The sequence below is a fragment of the Micropterus salmoides genome, unplaced genomic scaffold (assembly GCF_014851395.1).
Source record: "Micropterus salmoides isolate LMB-PRFRI ecotype aquatic unplaced genomic scaffold, ASM1485139v1 Ms_hic_scaffold_15, whole genome shotgun sequence".
Lineage (NCBI taxonomy): Eukaryota > Metazoa > Chordata > Actinopteri > Centrarchiformes > Centrarchidae > Micropterus > Micropterus salmoides.
In genome coordinates, this window is record NW_024040596.1 from 9,064,044 (window position 1) to 9,084,991 (window position 20,948).

At 36.5% G+C, this 20,948-nt stretch overlaps 1 protein-coding gene and 4 pseudogenes across 1 annotated transcript; all 5 read right to left on the bottom strand.

Annotated features, from left to right (window-relative positions):
* Positions 1 to 812, bottom strand: part of LOC119903666 — a 3,635-nt pseudogene extending 2,823 nt beyond the window's left edge.
* Positions 813 to 3,535: 2,723 nt separating this feature from the next.
* Positions 3,536 to 4,469, bottom strand: LOC119903667 (annotated as a pseudogene).
* Positions 4,470 to 6,645: 2,176 nt separating this feature from the next.
* Positions 6,646 to 10,582, bottom strand: LOC119903669 (annotated as a pseudogene).
* Positions 10,583 to 13,187: 2,605 nt separating this feature from the next.
* Positions 13,188 to 14,156, bottom strand: LOC119903670 (olfactory receptor 10J4-like). Its single transcript, XM_038719894.1, has one exon. The coding sequence runs from the start codon at positions 14,154 to 14,156 to the stop codon at positions 13,188 to 13,190; it is 969 nt and encodes a 322-aa protein (XP_038575822.1).
* A 2,039-nt stretch (positions 14,157 to 16,195) lies between these two features.
* Positions 16,196 to 17,163, bottom strand: LOC119903671 (annotated as a pseudogene).
* Between the last annotated feature and the right edge of the window lie 3,785 nt (positions 17,164 to 20,948).

A 20,948-nucleotide genomic window follows, 5' to 3' on the forward strand; every position in this document is an offset into this window, starting at 1 on the left:
ACGAGAAACTCCATTGCCATAAAATTCTGTACACCTTGTGATATATCTTTTGAGCCAAATCGCATGTACACAAATCAAAGAGCAAAGATACAACACAATTGTTAAAGGATAATGCGGTACACATGTCTGCATAATTTACCTCTGTTCTCTTTGGATGTTCATGTTCTGATCATTATATATAAGACCAAAAAACAAAAATAACATGGCCAATATAAAAAGTATAATTAAAACTGGAATAACAATGCTGCTACGGAGGAAGAGCAAGCTAGATTAGAAATTAACCAGTTAACACAGTAGATCTTTGGTATATGCGAGCCACATAACCCAGATGTAGATGTTGTTACTGTGCTTATGAACAGCAGGGAAAGGGTACAAGCCAAGCAAAAACACAAACACACAAACTCTTTGTTTAGACATCATAGAGTGGTAAACCAGAGGTCGACATATAGCCACATATCTGTCATAAGCCATTAGAGCTAGAAGAGAGAATCAGCACAAGCTGAAGAGTGCAGCACAAAACCCTGCAGAAGGCATCCAGCATAAGAGATGACATGAGTGTAGATAGAAGATCATGGAAATTTTGGGTAAAAGCCTGTTGTCCCATAAAGTCCATTGATGCACAGATTACAGAGGAAGATGTACATGGGTTCATGAAGACTTTTGGTCACAATGATTGTCAAAATAATGGTCACATTTACCAGCCAAATCACACTGTAAGACAATAAAGTGAGAGCAAAGAGAGCAACTCTGTAGTTTGCTGTACCATTTAACCCTGACAGAGTAAACATAGTAATCACTGTTTCATTACCCATAGGGACTTACTTGTGGGAGGGAAAAATAGGACATTCTGTTCTGTGTCTACTTATCCCTTACAAGAAGTGTTACCATTTGTTTATATTCTTCCGTGGCAGTAACACTAAATGACGTTATTATCATAGGACTTCAAACATCCAATCAGTGATGTGGCAGTTGCTTTCACTGAAGACTTCATCAACCTGAGCCTCTAACCTTCTAAATGTATATCATTCACATGTACTGTCTATTTTATTAAAGATCAAATGCTGAGATCCGGGACATCACTACAACAAAGTCTGATTGAGAAAGAGACGAGTAGTGCAACAATCAGACAGGTTGTAAGCAAGACAATAGTTGCTGCTCTTTGCTGTTAGTCCCAGAGGTAACACCACTACCCAAAGCTGTAAACTATCAGTCTGACAGTCTGCTAATGCTAGCTAGACCCCCTTCTTTCTATAATGCTGGACAAAGACAGCAATGAGAGGGTGCAAGCAAGTTGATCATTCCGCAGGTGTTGAAATAACCATGCCATATGAACCGAATGTAAGATCTAGTGGGAATCGGTGGTAACACTAGCAAGCTAGGCTAGGTACGTTCCACTTTCTGTGTGAAATACAAACATGATAGCACATAGTTCTCCCAAATGTTTAATTAATTGTTATTAAAAGTTGCAAACAGACAAATAACTTAAGACAGTAGATGCAGCGCTAGGTTTGTTGAAAAAGGGGGGAAACCATCTTTAATCAATGTTCATAGTCTATACAGGGCTATGATATACTTCAGTCGATATAGTGCACCATGGAAATTGACAGCACATAGGCCTACGAACAATACCAGCCCTTAAATGTCAGTTACAAAACTTATATAGTAATGAATGATTTGGTACAGTCATATCAGAGACTGACTTGACTTCAATGTCAGCTTTTGCAAGCAGGTTGTATAAGCGGTTGAAAGTTAATTAAGGGCTAATTAACATTAAGTTCATGTGTTGATTAAAACTCTTTCACAGCTGATCATGATTTTTAAAAAGAACCCTGCAAAGGGTCTTGCTCTTGATCACTGCGTATTTGGTGCATGGTAGCTAATTAGCCTGAAAGTACAGTATTAAAAGAATAAATGTTAGATAAGACTTGTATTTCATTCCAACATAACCATGTTTTCAAAAAAGTTTCACTTTAAAATAAAATAAGGATTTAGCAAGTGCTCCCCAAATCCAATGAAGAACAGGACAGAACCACTAACGTAGTCATAAAATGTGTAAACCAAACCTTTAACTGCTAATATTTAGAAAGTGGACAAACAAATCCTGAAGGGTGTTTTTTGGGGGTTTTTTTTACATCACCTGTAACCCTAACCCACAAAATAAAGTAGTTTGCTATTGATATGCTCATTGGTTGCATGCAACCCTGTCAGCTAGCTATTGCTTTTATTTTTCTGGAAGGTCTAAAAACTAACTATAAATTGCACTGTTACCCCAGTAGCATTTGGGGAAATCCAATCATACCATTCCTAATAACAGTAACAATCACCATTCAGAGAAGGGTTCAGTGAGTCAAAAGCTTTCTATTAGGCTCTATTATGTTTATGTCATATCATTCAGACCGAAAAAACAACAAGTGTTGAAGACATTACGAAGTTTGAGAGCTACAACATATGAAAAAAACTACAGAAGTGAAGTGTCAGCAAACCTTTGGCACTCACAATCACTTTGAAGCTAATTCAATCAGTTCAGCTCATTAAAAAGGAGCTATACATTGGCTGATGAATCTGGTTTCACTCAACTGCTGTATGTAACAAAAATAAAACAGCTAGTTTACACTTCTGATAGGGTGACTAAGGCTAGCAATGAAAGTAACAATCATGGAATTTGAACAAAGAGAGTTTACAAAATAGTGGATACAACAAAAACATTTTTAAGTGGCAGTAACATTTTACTTCTTGGTGTCCTTTTTAATGTCAGCATTCTCTCAAAATGGTATGACTAAATTAACACTGAGCAGTACATTTTATTTTTATTGATCTGTTCTATGGAAAATAATGCATTTCCTTGAGAGAAGAAAAATCCTGCTTTGTTTTTCTTGAAAAATCCTGCAAGAAGCTCTCACCTGCATGCCACTGACGCTAATCAGTGACCCTCCAACAACAGTAGTGCTAGGCGTATATGATTTCAAGGATCTCAAACCCAAACCAAAGTAAAACTGGATTAAACTAAACAGGCAGGGCATGTTTACCTTCTTGAAATCGAGCTAAATGAAAGTGTCTGTTGGGATTTTGAGGTATATTGTTAATTCAGAAACGAGCAAAACTTTTCTTCCCACAATAATGTGTCTCTTAATTCTGAGATAATTATCAGAAACATTTTTCAAAAATCTTTTTCCCCACATGAAAATGTATGTATGTCGTAGTTCTGAGGTAATTATCTCATTAATTCAGAAAAACAAAAACAAACAGCACAATTTCTTTTCTCAAGTGCTTTTTGCTTCTGTGTATTTTGAGTGCAGACTGTGCCATAGATTGTACAGTTATAATGCTCTACTCACTTTGATTACACTTTTTATTTGGCAAACTGCAGACAGGGCAATGTAGTTTAGTTCTAGGTTTTCTTTTCTGAGACCTTGTGTTGGAGGGCTGCACACATACCAATTCCTAGCTTTAAAAGAAAACATTTCACAGAGAACATTATGTGAATTTGTATAGAGCAGAAATTTGTCACTTTTTAAGTCATTACTTTAGAGAGAGTTTAAGAAAGAGTTTTTAAACATAACAAGGTCCTGAAAATGTGCCTTCTTATTTCTGGTAATTTCAGACCATACAAAAGAGGGTTTAGAAGTGGAGGTATCATTACAAACTCCAGTGATAAATTACAGCAAAAAATGGGTTTAGATTTTCAACATTAAAACGACTTAAGGCAATATCACAGAATACACTGATGGAATAAGTGACAAATGAAATAGTATGAGGTAAGCAGGTTTGGAACACTTTGCTCTTGAATTCAGATGAGCTTTTTCTGCACACAAGCATTATTCTTAAGTAAGTATACAAGACATAGATCAGGGGCAGGATTACTGTAATTGTGGTTACAAGCAAGCCAACAATATTGTTGATAAAAGTGGGAACACATGACAATTTAGCAATATTCCAGATTGCACAGTATACTTTTAGGATAGAGTTGCCACACAGAGGAAGCCTAATGACTAAACCAAGACACAGTGCAATACAAAAGGCTGGAAAGATCCAAGCAAAGCCTGCCAACATACAGACTTTCTTAGGGTTCACCTTGCTGTAATAGTGTAAAGGATCACATACAGCAACATATCTATCATACGCCATAATGGCCAGGATGGTCATTTCATTAAAAGCATATGTGTAAATAATATAGATTTGAGTGAAACAAGCTGAATGTGAGATTAAATGAGAATCAGACAGAAGGTCCATGAGGAATCTGGGGAAGAAGCCAGTGGAACCATACAGAGCATTGACAGACAAAAATGCAATAAAAATATACATGGGCTCATGAAGTGTTTTCTCCTGTGATATTACTAGTATTATAACAAGATTAGCACAGACAATAAAAGCAAACAGCAGAAGCACAGAACAAACGCTGGATAGCGGTAAGACCCTATGTTCACATACATGGTGAGGTTAAAGTGAAACATTATAGTGGCATTTTCCATTTCACAAAGTCAGGCTGAAACACAGATTCTTCCTTGTAACAATATCTTGCAGGATTGTTCATGGAAATCGGGAAATAATCTGATATTGAGATCCTGAGAGCTGTGAAATGGATGACAAATCGCTGAATGTGTAATTACAAAATTTACTTTTTTTTAAAAGTTGTTATATTCTATACTTGCCATCTTCAAGAAAGTTTTCAACGCGTGGTGCTGACCAGATCCCTGATTGTGAGTCTGTTAGAGGAGTGAAAAATATTTATACTTTTTGGTGTGGTTACAAATAGGAAGAATACATCGGAAATCAGAGATTGGCTGAATTAATTGCCACCAAGACATACAAGGCCCAGTGGAATAACACACTAGGTGTCGCTATAATTGCCTAGCAAATCATTTTTCAGCCACATCCTTTCACCATAATGTATTCAGTCATACCTAATGAGAAATGGTATGATTATGAGTCTATTCATCACTCTCTCCTTGTGTAAAATATTGAATGGACTGTAAAAATTGCAGCCTATTCCAAATCTAAATGACCTATTTCTCACAAAATTTACCTGATTCTGCCTTTTCCTTTAACTTTATTTAGTCAACATTCTTAACAAACAGGCATCTCTAGAACATGAATACTTGTAAAAGCTAATTTATTTAAATTAGGTAAATTAAGATAATCTTTTAAAAAATAAGGGATTTTGTGTCTTTTAAAAGCCTGAGAAAGGGACTGCTTAAAATACAAGGGAGTCAAGTAGTTTTGATTCATTCTTACTATTAACATTTTAAAAAGACAGACAATTATTTTTTGATGCTTTAGAAACAAGAGATCTACATTTGTATAAATAATGTTGTGCAGCAGAATCAAAGACAAAAGATAAGGCGCAGAAGCAAGACGTTGGAAACATTTGGTGCTTAGCCCAAACCTAGCAGGGTCCAGAGACATCCTTCTCTGGGAAGATTGTTGACAGTGTTGATCACGGTGATCACTTTGTGAATGTTCCAACTGTTTGTTAAAACAAGTTACATCCCCCTAAGAGCTCATTCCTACGACCACCTCTCCATGATGCTCATGACACGGGAAATTATTTGTTTACACTGTAAAGGTGATAAAATGCAGCACAGAAGGGCTGCTTTATATGGCAGTATGTAATATATAAATTTAAAGTAGATAATATGGTTGGATCCTCCACCCCATTCAGGTCCCGTGAGGCAAGGCTGCATCTACTGTGTCTTGTTTGTTGGTATGCTATGTTCTATCCGGCGGTGTGTTTCAATGATAGTAAAGCCCTATCCAAGAACCATCTGGCTTTGTTAATGCATGTCTCAAGCTTATGCACAGGCGGGTAGAGACCCTCCCACAGGGGTCCCCCCTCATTCCACACGTGGTGTGATGGTGTTGACGTCCCTGTTTAGTGGGGTGACTGTCGAGGAAAACTGCATGGTGGGGTGTTGGTCTACGCCAGAGGTATTCAATTAAGAATTCAAAGAGGTCCAGTTAGAAAAAATTTCCAGAAACAAAGGTCCGGGACATCATAACAACTAACTTGCATTATCATTCAGTGCCATAACGTATAGTTGTATCAACTGACTGTCAAATTAAATAATATTTTAACAATATTTAATGTCAGTTTTCACATCAAACTGATAAGTGATAAGTGACAATAAATAATAACTGCATTTTAAAATAAAGTGCTTAATTTCAGAAAAAATAAAATAAAAAGTGTAGCATGTATGTAGTCTCAACCAGTTTTATAATAAACATTTAACACATCTTAACAAATGAACACTTTTCTACCTCCTCTTCTCTTTCATCCCTCTTATACGGTATAGCTACTACTTCCCAACTTTCTCTTGTTACGTGAAGCATGAGCTCTGGCTTGTCCTGCCAGCTAGGGTTGGAGATATACAAGTTCTGGTCAGATAATTAGAATATCATCAAAAAGTTGATTTATTTCAGTAATTCCATTCAAAAAGTGAAACTTGTATAATGTTTACATTCAGTACACACAGACTGATATATTGCTATTTAAAAATGATAAAATATTCTTTGTTCTTTGAGATCGACAGTCGAATCAGGCTCCGCCCATCGAAGCATCTTTGACTATTGAGAGACGGCCCTAATAGAGTTGTTTATTTGCAGCAGGCTAGACTATTCTAATGGTGTCTTCACAGGTCTTATTAAAAATCATTTATACTGCTGCAGCTTGTCCAGAATGCTGCTGCCAGAGTCCTCACTAACACCAAGGGAGTGGAGCACATTGGTACACTGGTGCTTAAATAAAGAGAACATGAACAAGTTAAGCTTGTAACTGTTAGGGCTGCCATATAACATTTATTATGTCTTTATTTAATCAAACCATGTTTTCAATAGGTTGCATTGTAACGTGCCGCACAGTCTTACTTGATATTGTGAACTTTGGTCACTAGGAAGCAGCACTGACTAATATGGACATACAGTTGCATATTGGTCATACAGTTGGCAGGTAAACAAATGCCTCCAATACCTACATACCGCAGTTTTTTCTTACTTTCACATTTCACTCCCAGCAGTTTGCTGGAATTGCTTCTCATCCATATCGCTGAATATCTCATTGTTCTTAAGCACGTAGTCTAGTAATTGAGAAACGTTCTATTCAGCTCAAATATTTAGGAGGCAGCTCACTTTGTCGTCGAGTCCAGGTTTTTTCAGGTTTAACAGCATGTTTTTTAACAAACAAAATGACAAAAAGCTCCACAGATTAGTAATATATTCCAATATGATGTAGCATTGGAATCTAAACATGAGACTGAGTGACTGGCACTATGTTGAAAGTGTTGCATGTGACGGACACACAATGTGTCTTGATTTGAACCAATAACCAATAGACTCTTCACACATGTATAGAGGGTTGAACAATAACCTTATTTGGACACGTAACCAATTTCTGTAGGTCTAGGAAGGATAAACATCCCCAGACAAGTATTCTAAAGATTTGTTGTGTTTACACATTAGATGATGACACTATATCTCCTCGGCTGAGTCTCAATAAACATTGCTATGTTAAGTCCTCATCAGTCTACGTAACCTGGCTCACAATATTTCTTCAACATGGGCTACATACATATTTAATTTATTATTTTTGGAGACCTGGACGGCCAGGTGTAAACATCTGCATTGGACATATTCATTTTGACTGCAGCGATCTTATGCAGGATTTGTGTGTGAAGATTAATAATTAATGCATTTAGATATATTTATTATATTTAAAGCAGTAAGGACAGAACCTGTCAAAGAAAAAAACTTACTGAGGTGGATTTTCTCTCAACTTACTAGGTAAGCATTTTATGCATTTATAAAATAAATTTCAATGTTAGCTGTTTGGGAACAGCTGCTAGCAGAACCAATACAAGGTTTAGTACCACTCACACAAAACTTTGTTTTTCTTAAAATTTTTTAAAGGCTTCACGGAAATATACACAGTATCACGGGATAATTTTACACTACGTCATATTATCACAGGGACTTGAATCTTTCTGATTAAGCAGGAATTATTAATAGTCTGATCTAAATATGTGACCCAAGTGAATCATCCATCCATCGTCAACCGCTTATCCTGCACACAGGGTCGCGGGGGGCTGGAGCCAATCCCAGCTGACATTGGGCGAAAGGCGGGGTACACCCTGGACAGGTCGCCAGTCCATCGCAGGGCCCAAGTGAATCATGCAAATCAATAAAAAAAAAACAATTTGTCATTTCTTCCAGCCATATGCTATACAATGTGTTGGGATTTTGAAAATGATCTACTGAGACTAACTTCAATACTTGAGTCTGGAATATTGCATCACAAAGGAAGCCTGATGGTCAATTAAAGACACACTGCAACAGAAAAAAACAGACAGATCCAAGCAAGCATGATCAGCTCTCAGAGGGGAGCCAGATCCCATCATTTACTTAAAAGAGCTGGCTCGTTCGCAAACAAATCACTAGCAGGAAGCACAGTACAAACGCTGGAAAGCAATAAGACCCTATGTTCACTTACATCGTGAGATTAAAGTGAAACATTACAGTGGCATTTTCCATTGAGTTGAAACAGGTTCCTTTCTTGTAACAATATTTTTCAGTATCGTTTATGGAAATCTGGAAATCTCTGATATTGAGATCCTGAGAGCTGTGAAGTGGAAGACAAATCTCTTAATGTGTAATTACTAACAGCTTATTTTTTAAGTCGTTATCACTATTTTTTTAGTTTAAAGATATTTTATACTTGCCACCTTAAAGAAAGTTCTCAATACATGCTGCTGACCAGGTACCTAAATGTGACTTTGTTAGAGGAGAAGTCTTTATACTTCATGGTGCGGTTAGAAACGGGATAAATACATGGATGACTTAATTGCCACCGAGACAATCAAAGTTTATAACTACAGCCTAGTGCCTAAGTGGTGCTACAATTTCTTTAAAGATTTGAATAATCTTTTCACCAAAATGTATAAATGTATCTAAAAAAGCAAGACATTCAAAACTAATGAGATTTGGTATATTTCTAAGTCTATCCATCTCTCTCTCCTTTGGAGTGTAACATATCCAGTCACTTGCAGGAATTGAAGCCTATTCAAAATGCATTGACAATGACATGTTTCTCACATGTGATACAGTACCTGATTCTCCCTTTTCCTTCAACATTACTCATTTAAAATTATTATTTTTGTTTTGTTTTTTATCAACTTTTACCTCACTATTAAATACAAACGTTCAAACAGGCATCTGTAATACAACATTAGTTAATCTCAATACAATATACAACACAACTAACAACACGATGGAAAGGATTCATTTCAGCAATTGTATTTCTTTGGCATTTCTTTTAAAACTTTCTGTAATCAGCCAATTTATGATAACATTTTTTTTTTCATATTTGCTAAAGATTGGTTACGTTTCATTTTTAGGTTACAAATGTGAGAAATAGTTTGTAATGGTGTAATTTAATCCAGTCCCTGGTGAAGTAACATACAGTCATTTATGTACACAACACACAACTGTGGTCTGTTTTTTGAGAATTAAATGGTTTAACTAAGCATGTGATAAGTTGAATGTTCTAATAACTTACTCTGATCAAGTCTCCTTAAAATTTCTTGTGAGAGTCAATAAAAATGTGAAATGCTTTTTGTTTGCATTAACACACTTATCATAGTCTCTGTAGACTGTGTTACCATAGTCTGTATCATACAATATGCTGTGGTGTGGTTCTAACTGATTATTATTTTTTATCGTGAAAACATCCTTAAAATGTGTTTTCTAATTTTTGGTAACTTAAGGCCATAAACAAGAGGGTTCAGAACTGGAGGAATGATAACAATCTCTAGTGACAGAATTACAGCCACAAATAGATTTATATCTTTAAGACTGTACCGGCTCAAGGCAATATCACAAAATCCTATGATGGAATAATTCACAAATGAAACAACATGTGGCAGACAGCTCTGAAATACTTTCCCTTTGAATTCTGCTGAGCGTTTCCAGCAAACAAGTATAATTTGCAAATAGGTGTACAAGACATAAAAAAGAGGAAGGAAAACTGTAGTTATGGTCAAGAAAAACCCCAAAACATTGTTTGCAAAAGTGGTAACACATGACAATTTTACAACATTCCAGTTGGCACAGAACACTTTTTCAATCTCATTACCACATAGAGGAAGCCTGGCAGACAAAGAAATGCATGCTACAAGAGCAAAAGCTGGAAAACTCAAAGCAAATAATGCCAACTTTGAAACAGTTTTAAAAGTCATCTTTCTGTGATAGTATAAAGAATGACACACAGCAACATATCTATCATATGCCATAATACCAGAATGGTCATTTCATAGGAAGCATATGTGTAAATAATGTAGATCTGAGTGAAACAAGCTGAATGTGAGATCAAATGAGTATCAGACAGAATGTCCATGAGGAATCTGGGGAAGAAACCAGTAGAACCATACAGAGCGTTCACAGATAACAAAGCAATGAACATATACATGGGCTCATGTAGTGTCTTTTCTCGAGATATCACCAGTATTATGACAAGATTAGCAAAGACAATAAAGCTGTAGAGCAGGAGGCAAAAAAGAAAGGCTGGATAGCGGTAGTGTCCAATATTCACGAACATGGTGAGGTTAAAGTAAAAGGAAATTGTACTGTTTTCCATTCCAGTCACAATAAATCAGTGATAAATAATTCAGTATGTTTGTCTTTGTTGTTGGACAAACTCTCATTCTTGTCTTGAGAAATGAGTGATCTGGTTTGACACTTTGCAGCATCTGTGAGGAAAATTTAAGCAGATCAAATGCTAACCAACTTCAGTATAAGCATTGAAATACAATGTCATATAATATTAGTCATACCTGCAGTAGTTTTACTATACTTACTGAACTAGGAATCAATCTTGAAGTGTAGTTTAGATTTTGCTTTTAGATCTACAAGTGTAGGTAATGGGAGGAGTTAGGAGTATTTTATGTTGTCTGACTCTGGATATGTCATCACAGTTTTTCTACTCCAGAGAATTATGAGGTAACATCATCTTTTGAATATGATAACAATGAAACTCAGGAGATTTCATTGGGATAAAATATTAATTCTGTCGCTGGTTCAGTTTGTTGTGTTCAGCTCAAAAACAATGTTTTCAACATAGTTGTCACATCATGGTAGTTTGTGTGGCTTTCACAGACTTTTGATTTGACTTTTAACAATGACGTAATGTACCGTGTATCACAGCAAGCGTTGACACCTTCAATACGGAAAATTAAGGGACACCTTGCCAGGGTCTCCATGCCTGGGGAACCCAAATCAAGTGGGGGGTCTGGGGACGTCAAGACACTTTATTTACTGCATTATTGTGTATTTTTCGCTCACGCTACTTTCAACATGATTGTAAAGCAAAAAAAAGAGTCAATAAGAGTAAAGCATATTTATATCAATTATTTTAATCATTCTATTAGATTATAGACATACGCAAAGTGTTCGTCAAAATAAACCATTTGGGATTTTTGGAAGAAGCAAAAATATGTGGTTATTTTTGTCTTTATTATGCAGTCAAACAGAATAGGTTTAAGAGCTAAACTTTACCCACTGTAATAAAAAAAAAAAGTTTCGGAAAGATGTTTTATTGAAAGTAAAATAAACCTGTGGTTATATGCGAATCCAAAACTTTTGCTTGTAAAATTCAAAGTTGCTTGCTCTTGAGTTAAAAAGATGTTAGCACATCTCTATTGGTCAGTCTCAGCTGGTCCTACAAGTCTGCAATTCAACACATAACCATCCATGACTAATTCACGGATTAAGTACAACCCTTTTGAGCCATGCGTCTGGCACACTGACATTATTTCTGTTGTTAAATTAGCAAAATTGGAGATGGACACACCCCAAAAGCAACTGCACAATGCCCTTCACACCGTGTGCTTTGATTGTTAAAATAGGGCCCCGTGTGTTGTGCTACAAGGAAGTAAGTTGACATTAGTGTCCCTCTTTTTAATTGAAATACTTTTAAATGTAGAACAGCACATTTTCCCATATGTAATGATTTCTATTATTTACATTTCCCTTTTTCATGGAGTCTATCTCTTTTTTAAAGAATGACATGGATGGCTATCTGCCAGTAAGCTTGGCTGGCAGCAACACACCCTCTGTGGGCTAATGTTACATACATCATGACATGACATGAGACACGACTATGTTAGCTAAGGTTAACCGCTCATGTTTAACCATCATGTCCTTATACCTCAACAACCTTATAGGTCAATTGACAGTTAGTCCCAAAAAGACATGACCTTTGGAAAGTACCAGCGACAGGCGAACTGGACCTAATACGTTACATATGTCACATTATGTAACATGTGGTTAACATTGTGAAATGGTGGCAGTTTGGTCAGACTTGGGCAACAAAACCACTTATTTAGGTTTAGGACAAAATCATGGATGGGGTTAAAATAATTACATTACGTAAATCATCAAATGTTTTATATAACTTAAAACTTTAAAGAAGCCAATTTTTGGTTTCACACAGTAGTTACGAACAATGACCTAAATTTCCTCAGCCACATAAAGACAATTACAAAATCAGCCTAACATCACCTTAAAACATGGCAAGAATGAATGATTTTCTGTCTTAACAACATACAGAAAAGCTTATTGAAGCGTTTATTTTTAGCAGCCTAGACTATTCTAATGGTTACTTATAGGCAATTTTATTGTCATTATATTTCATATAGTCTATGATATACTCTATATTCTCATTAATGTTTTATTACTGTACCTCCTCTTTAACCACATGACCACGTACTAAATGTACTTTATTTAAATAAAGTTGATATTGATATTGATAACAAAAGCGAACAGCAGTGGTGACAGAGGGCACCCATGTCTAGCTCCTCTATTTATTTAAATTTAAATATACCATGCCTCTTAGGTATAAATCCCATTTGATCAGGAGAGATAAGTCTAGGAATTAGTTTGTTATCTCTGTGAGCTAACAATTTGGTAACAATCAAAAAGTGTTGAAACATTTCACATTTCACTTCACAGACTGTGCCACGAAGTCTACAACACAAATGTTAACAGTAGTCAAACTAAATTTAAGGAGACAGTTTCAATTAGCCTGTTCTGATTGTAGTGTAAGACACCAGATACTTCTGTGTTATTTAAACATTATTCATAGGCTATGTGGATCGTTTTGTCCCTTTACTGTAGATGGTTGAGTCATAATACAAAACACATAATCAGTGTAGACTAAGCAATATGTGACAGGAGTTCTTTTTAGTTTGGAGTTTAAAGCATAATATCTTGAAAATATGTCTTCTAATTTCTGGTAGTTTAAGGCCATACACAAGAGGATTCAGAACTGGGGGAAGGATAACAAATTCTAGTGACAAAATTACTGCAACTAATGGATTTATCTCTTCAAGATTTCCTCGGCTCAGGGCAGTATCACAAAAAGATGTGATGGAATAAATCACAAATGAAATAACATGTGGAAGACAACTCTGTAATACTTTCCCCCTGACTTCTGATGACTTTTTCCAACAAGTAACCACAATTCTTAGATAAGTGTACAAGATAAAACCAAAGGGAAGGAAGGCCATAGTTATGGCACCTAACATTGCAACAATATTGTTAACAGCAGTTGTAACACATGATAATTTTACAATATTCCAGCTGGCACAGTATATCTTCTGTATATTGTTGCCACATAGAGGAAGCCTGACAATCATGTTAATGGTTACAGTAAGGTTACAGGCAGGGCAGACCCAAGCAAAAAAGACCAACATATAGACAGTTTTCAAGGTCATTTTTCTGTGATAGTGTAAAGGATGACACACAGCAACATACCTATCATATGCCATAATGCTCAGAATGGTTATTTCACATGAAGCATATGTGTAAATAACATAGATCTGAGTGAAACAAGCTGGACGTGAGATCACATGAGTATCAGACAGAAGGTCCACGAGGAATCTGGGGAAGAAACCAGTAGAACCATACAGAGAGTTGACAGATAAAAATGCAATGAAAATATACATGGGCTCATGTAATGTTCTCTCAAGTAATATGATCAATATCATGACAAGATTTGCAGACACAATAAAGCAATAAAGCAGGAGGCTAAACACAAAGGCTAAATAACGGTAGTGTCCAATGTTCATGAACATGGTCAGGTTGAAGTAAAAAGAGAGAGTGTTGTTTTCCATCTGACCAACCTCTTATTAATGGTTTCTTAAAATCAGCAGTCTTAATAAATTGAACAGGCAGCATTGTTGACCATTTTGAAAAGAAGAATCATACTTGTTGTCAGCTTATTTAGAAATCTATATTTTGCATATTGCTTTTGGTGAGATCTATACACAGATAACCCACAACTGTGGGTTCTGGTGTGTTCACTGTCTTTTATCTTGTCCAACCTGGTATATGTCACCACGTGATTTCACCTCTGGTGAATTTGGAAATCCCCCCACAATGCATGTAGCATTCATGAGGCCCTATAATTTCCACGATGGAGCAAACACGGATATAATCACAGAATTTGATATTAAAGATCAACTGTATCAATCAACTAAAATATAAATCAAAATGTGGATGGAATTGAACAAAAATTGTGTTTGTTAGCAATAAGCGTTTTTTTCACTGGACATGCATTGTGTAGAGACATTCATGTTTCCCATATGATGAATATCTGCAAAACTAGTAACATTCCTATCCTATCCTATCTTAGTTGTATTTGTTTAGTGCCAAGTAGCAAATGTTTTAAATCACGTCAGCCTCATGATTAATGATCATAATCATGTGATGTAATTAACTGTACAGAAAATATCAGTCTACAAGTTGTTGTGGACAACTCACTCGTCAAACAGAACCTCAGTATAGTGCTGATCAGCTGCCTCTGGTGTTCAAATACATCTTTAACACCTCGCTGGAGACATGACCTGTGGCAACATGCTTCAAGGCCTCCACCAGCATTCCCACCTCCCAAAAAACAAGGACCACAGGACTTAATTACTACAGACCTGTCGCCTCGACTTCTGTGGTAAAGATGTAATTTGAGCGCCTTGTGACGGCCCAACTCAGAAACTTCACTGACCCTCTCCTGGAACCCCTGCAGCTCGCCTACACAGTCAAGCTTGACTTATTCTTCTGCGTCGTTTCTGCAATTACACCGCCAAACAGCATCCACCTTGTTGACTTTTTGCAGGCCGAGCAGGCTAACTTTCGGTTTAGCCCTTTCCTAACTTTAATGGGGGTAAAATTATATACATGCGATCGTTAAAGACTTTTCAAATGTTATCGACCAAATGGATCACATTCTGATAGTATAACGAGTCATTTCGCTCGACTTGTGACGCTCAAATATATTGATCTACCGCGTCGCAGCTGCTGGATTGGCCGCTAGTAAAATTTACTGCAAAGTATGGAGCACTTCCCGTCGTTTCGGAGTCATTGTACACTTGACCAAATCACTCTCTTTTAAATTTAATGTGTTCTGAATTTTTTAGATGAGTCTCTTGAAGTAATGCATTAGAAACTTTTTCTTGTTTTCAAAATTGATAAGTTCTTTTTCCTCTTAAGATGCTGGCATTTATTTATATTCCATGAGCACATTTTAATCACTACATTTCGATCCATAAATTATTATTTACTAACATTAGTATTTCTAGTATTATTGTGTTTCAGAGGTCTATGACTATATTTAAAATAAAAATATTTCATTGCTTTATGTGAATATCTCTTGTAAATGCAGTAAAAGGTGTTATTATGGTAAAGATAATAATCTTTTGCAGCTTATCTATGTTTTAATCTGACAGTGATTTTCGGTTTTTCAGCAGACTATCTGTAGACAAAAAGTCCTTATTAATTATTAAAGCCTTATAAGTGAGATACAATATTTGTGTATGACAAATGATTTAATTTAAAATAGATGATTAACATTTATATAAATCTCAAGTGAAACCAAAGCATGTACATTTATCAATTCATCTATCATGTAACAAGTAACAGCATGCTCGCCCCCACATTTCACTTCACAGACTGTGCCACGAAGTCTACAACCACAACTGTTAACAGTAGTCAAACTAAATTTAAGGAGACAGTTTCAATTAGCCTGTTCTGATTGTAGTGTAAGACACCAGATACTTCTGTCTTTTTATTTAAACATTATTCATAGGCTATGTGGATCGTTTTGTCCCTTTACTGTAGATGGTTGAGTCATAACACAGTCATAACACAAAACACATAATCAGTGTAGACTAAGTAATATGTGACATGAGTTCTTTTTAGTTTGGAGTTTAAAGTATAATATCTTGAAAATATGTCTTCTAATTTCTGGTAGTTTAAGGCCATACACAAGAGGATTCAGAACTGGGGGAAGGATAACAAATTCTAGTGACAAAATTACTGCAACTAATGGATTTATCTCTTCAAGATTTCCTCGGCTCAGGGCAGTATCACAAAAAGATGTGATGGAATAAATCACAAATGAAATAACATGTGGAAGACAACTCTGTAATACTTTCCCCCTGACTTCTGATGACTTTTTCCAACAAGTAACCACAATTCTTAGATAAGTGTACAAGATAAAACCAAAGGGAAGGAAGGCCATAGTTATGGCACCTAACATTGCAACAATATTGTTAACCGCAGTGGTATCACATGATAATTTTACAATATTCCAGCTGGCACAGTATATCTTCTGTATATTGTTGCCACATAGAGGAAGCCTGACAATCGTGTTAATGATTACAGTAAGGTTACAGGCAGGGCAGACCCAAGCAAAAGAGACCAACATATAGACAGTTTTCAAGGTCATTTTTCTGTGATAGTGTAAAGGATGACACACAGCAACATACCTATCATATGCCATAATGCTCAGAATGGTTATTTCACATGAAGCATATGTGTAAATAACATAGATCTGAGTGAAACAAGCTGGACGTGAGATCACATGAGTATCAGACAGAAGGTCCACGAGGAATCTGGGGAAGAAACCAGTAGAACCATACAGAGAGTTGACAGATAAAAATGCAATGAAAATATACATGGGCTCATGTAATGTTCTCTCAAGTAATATATCAATATCATGACAAGATTTGCAGACACAATAAAGCAATAAAGCAGGAGGCTAAACACAAAGGCTAAATAACGGTAGTGTCCAATGTTCATGAACATGGTCAGGTTGAAGTAAAAAGAGAGAGTGTTGTTTTCCATCTGACCAACCTCTTATTAATGGTTTCTTAAAATCAGCAGTCTTAATAAATTGAACAGGCAGCATTGTTGACCATTTTGAAAAGAAGAATCATACTTGTTGTCAGCTTATTTAGAAATCTATATTTTGCATATTGCTTTTGGTGAGATCTATACACAGATAACCCACAACTGTGGGTTCTGGTGTGTTCACTGTCTTTTATCTTGTCCAACCTGGTATATGTCACCACGTGATTTCACCTCTGGTGAATTTGGAAATCCCCCCACAATGCATGTAGCATTCATGAGGCCCTATAATTTCCACGATGGAGCAAACACGGATATAATCACGGAATTTGATATTAAAGATCAACTGTATCAATCAACTGTAAAATATCAATCAAAATGTGGATGGAATTGAACAAAAATTGTGTTTGTTAGCAATAAGGGTTTTTTTCACAGGACATGCATTGTGTAGAGACATTCATGTTTCTCAGATGATGAATATCTGCAAAACTAGTAACATTCCTATCCTATCCTATCTTAGTTGTATTTGTTTAGGCCCAACTCAGAACCTTCACTGACCCTCTCCTGGAACCCCTGCAGCTCGCCTACACAGTCAAGCTTGACTTATTCTTCTGCGTCGTTTCTGCAATTACACCGCCAAACAGCGTCCACCTTGTTGACATTTTGGCAGGACGAGCATTCTAACTTTCGGTTTAGCCCTTTCCTGTGATGTAACTTTAATGGGGGTAAAATTATATACGTGCCCTTCCCGTCATTTCGGAGACATTGTGAGCCTTCCCACCCAACTAATGACAGTGGTTACGGTCTGCGTCGCCCCGACATGTAGTTACATTTTTGAAGAGGTGCACAGCATAGGATACGGCATAGGGTACGGGGCTACACCGTCGATTTAATGCAGAAGTATAAATCACACTTCAACAGGTCTATAGACGACATTGCCCTCCATTTAATCCCCCATCACTTGGACTCCTTAGGAACTTATGCCAGGATCCTGTTTGTGGATTTAAGCTCTGCCTTTAATACCATCATCCCAGCTCTGCTGCAGGACAGTTTCTCCCAGCTGATTGTGCCTTCCTCTACCTATCAAGTAGAAATTTTTATTCAACACTTCTACTTTTAGTGGAGTACTATTTTGCAAGGGTATCTGCACGTTTACTCAACTACAGGTTTTATGTACTTCATCCACCACTTAATAAACCTGAATCCGAATTTTCCGATTCTAAAACAATTGTAAAGTAGAGTTTTATGTATTTTAAATCCTAAAATAATGTTTACCTACTAGCAGTCTTCTTCTCTGCCTTTGCTGGCACATTGCAACATATCTTGGCATGTTACCGCCACCAGTGGATCAGTGGCTGTCTGACTATTTTTGTAATTTATTATAAATTAAGTTTGTGGCATAGCTACAGCGTTGAAGAAAGACTCAGTAGACTTCTCTACAGCAAAGCCATTTCAATAAACTATAGTAAACATATATACTCCTATGTAGATAAAGATGGATTAATTGCATTCAGATTTTTACTGTTTTTTTTTTAAATGTGTAGCAAACCGAAAAAGGTACATAAAAGCTGGTTATGATTTTTTATGTCTGTGTGCACACCTCTACCAACTAAAACTATAAAAATTGCTGTGCATTTGCAATAGAAGGTGGTCTGAGCAGGCGGAGAAACGTAATTTCTGAACCACAATTGCACTGCATCATCTGATCAGCATGAACACAGCTTCAGCTCTGCCCAGGGGGGTAAGTGAAGCCAACCAAAGCCTGAATGGAGGGTTCCATGTAGGCCCAAAAATGACGTGAAAACACTGTGACGTACAGTCGCACATGAGAGATGTAACCGTATTGCTTAGATTATAAACTCTCTGTGAATCTAAAAAACATATTCGGCCATCAGTGACGCTGCATTGGTGTTTGGCAGATGAGCCTTGTAGGTGGTCAAGATAGTACAGCGATGCAGCTACCAGAACTACGGTGTTTCTGCCGTTTCTCTATGTCATTAAACCACACTGATGCTGCATGATCATATGCAGTTGATGCTGGTGCCAACAGGAAGTAGCCCTGTAGTAGTATTTTATTGGTCAAAAACTGGCTTCACTGCTATCCATTCAAATCTGTAGGGTGGCTTCGCCCAGTAGTATACTGTCTGTGGCTCCGCCACTCCTTTTACCTCAGTGCAAGTAGGTTAGTTTCAAGCAAAAAAAACTGCATTGCAACAGGGTTTGTGTTGGCTGGGAGCATTTAAGATGCAATTACAAAATGTCACCCCTTGTTTTCAGTCTCTCAGGTATAATGAAGAAGATATCAGGACACCACAAACTATAGATAAAGTTAAGTTGGTTTAATACTTTTGATTATACTGCATAGTTTGGCATTAAGTGATGAGTGACGAGCTTAGAAACCTGTAATGGAATGAAGACGTGTAAAGACCTATTTAGCAAGTCATTTATGGTTGATTAGGAAATAGGAAAACCTTTGTATGTTATGTTGACATTGTGTCTGATATGTGTTAAATCTGATCTACAGACATTCTGACGCTATAGTTTATGGTGGCATTGTCCAAAATGCAGTTCTGTTGCAAATAACATGTTAATGATTTTTGTGGTTGCACACCATTAACCAGACCAATGAAGAACAGTTGGATATACTGAACTACAGTATAGTTAAGTAAAATAAAACATTAGTTTGGTATTTTATTCTGGTTTTAGTGGGTAAGACTTAAGGTATACTGGCAAAAGAGCCTGTTTTTGTGAATTAGTGCCTTGACTGGTACCAGAGTGGTGTTGTCTTACTAATTGTTCTCAGAGGAGAGTGGAGTTAATGACCTGTTGACCATTTGTACCATAATTACTGCATGTAGTCTATGTAACTCCTTAAAAACAACAGCATCCCCTCTGAGGTACTCATTATTGAAGTGAAGCTGTTTGACAACTGTAAAACATTATGAATCATTTAGATCCTCCTGTCCTTTCTCTAATGATACAAGGCATCAATGCAGTTGTCTAGCAAACCATCCCATGAGGCTAGGATACATTGACCATTGGACCACAATTAACTGGCTGTAGCCAGGCTTGTCCCCTGATGCCTGCTGTTTTCCACTGAGGCACACCAGGGACGTGCCATTAATGATACAGCAGCCTTTCATCAGCTAGGGTAAAGATATGCTAGTCAGATTGGAGACTGGAAATTACATCACTTGTATGTCATCACTGTGATTGTAAATTATTTTATTTTCATTATTCAATACATTCCTTACAGACACACACAGATCAAAGCAATATCTTTCATTCTGTTTTTTAATGCCACTAAAAGTTCTCAATATGGACAGTTCCCAAAGAGAACAGCCTTTATTTCAGTTTCTACTGTATAATAATAATCTAATGTAACAAATGTGACATTGTAATTGTAGGTGAATTTTTCTCCCAACTTTCCCTCTTCACTTGTAAGACACAGACTTACACAGTGCAACTCAGTGCAAAAGCTCTGATGTGTAATAATGTGTCACATCTGTTGACCCAGTGTCACAGAAGTATTGGCTCAGTTGTGTGGTAGGCCACAGTAGGCTGTACTGGAAAGTGTGTTGATTATTTTGTCTAACCCATGTTTTTTTGCAAAAGAAGAGACATGATTAAACATGTACAGGTGCTGGTCATATAATTAGAATATCATCAAAAAGTTGATTTATTTCAGTAATTCCATTCAAAAAGTGAAACTTTGATATTATATTTATTCATTACACACAGACTGATATATTTCAAATGTTTATTTCATTTAATTGTGATGA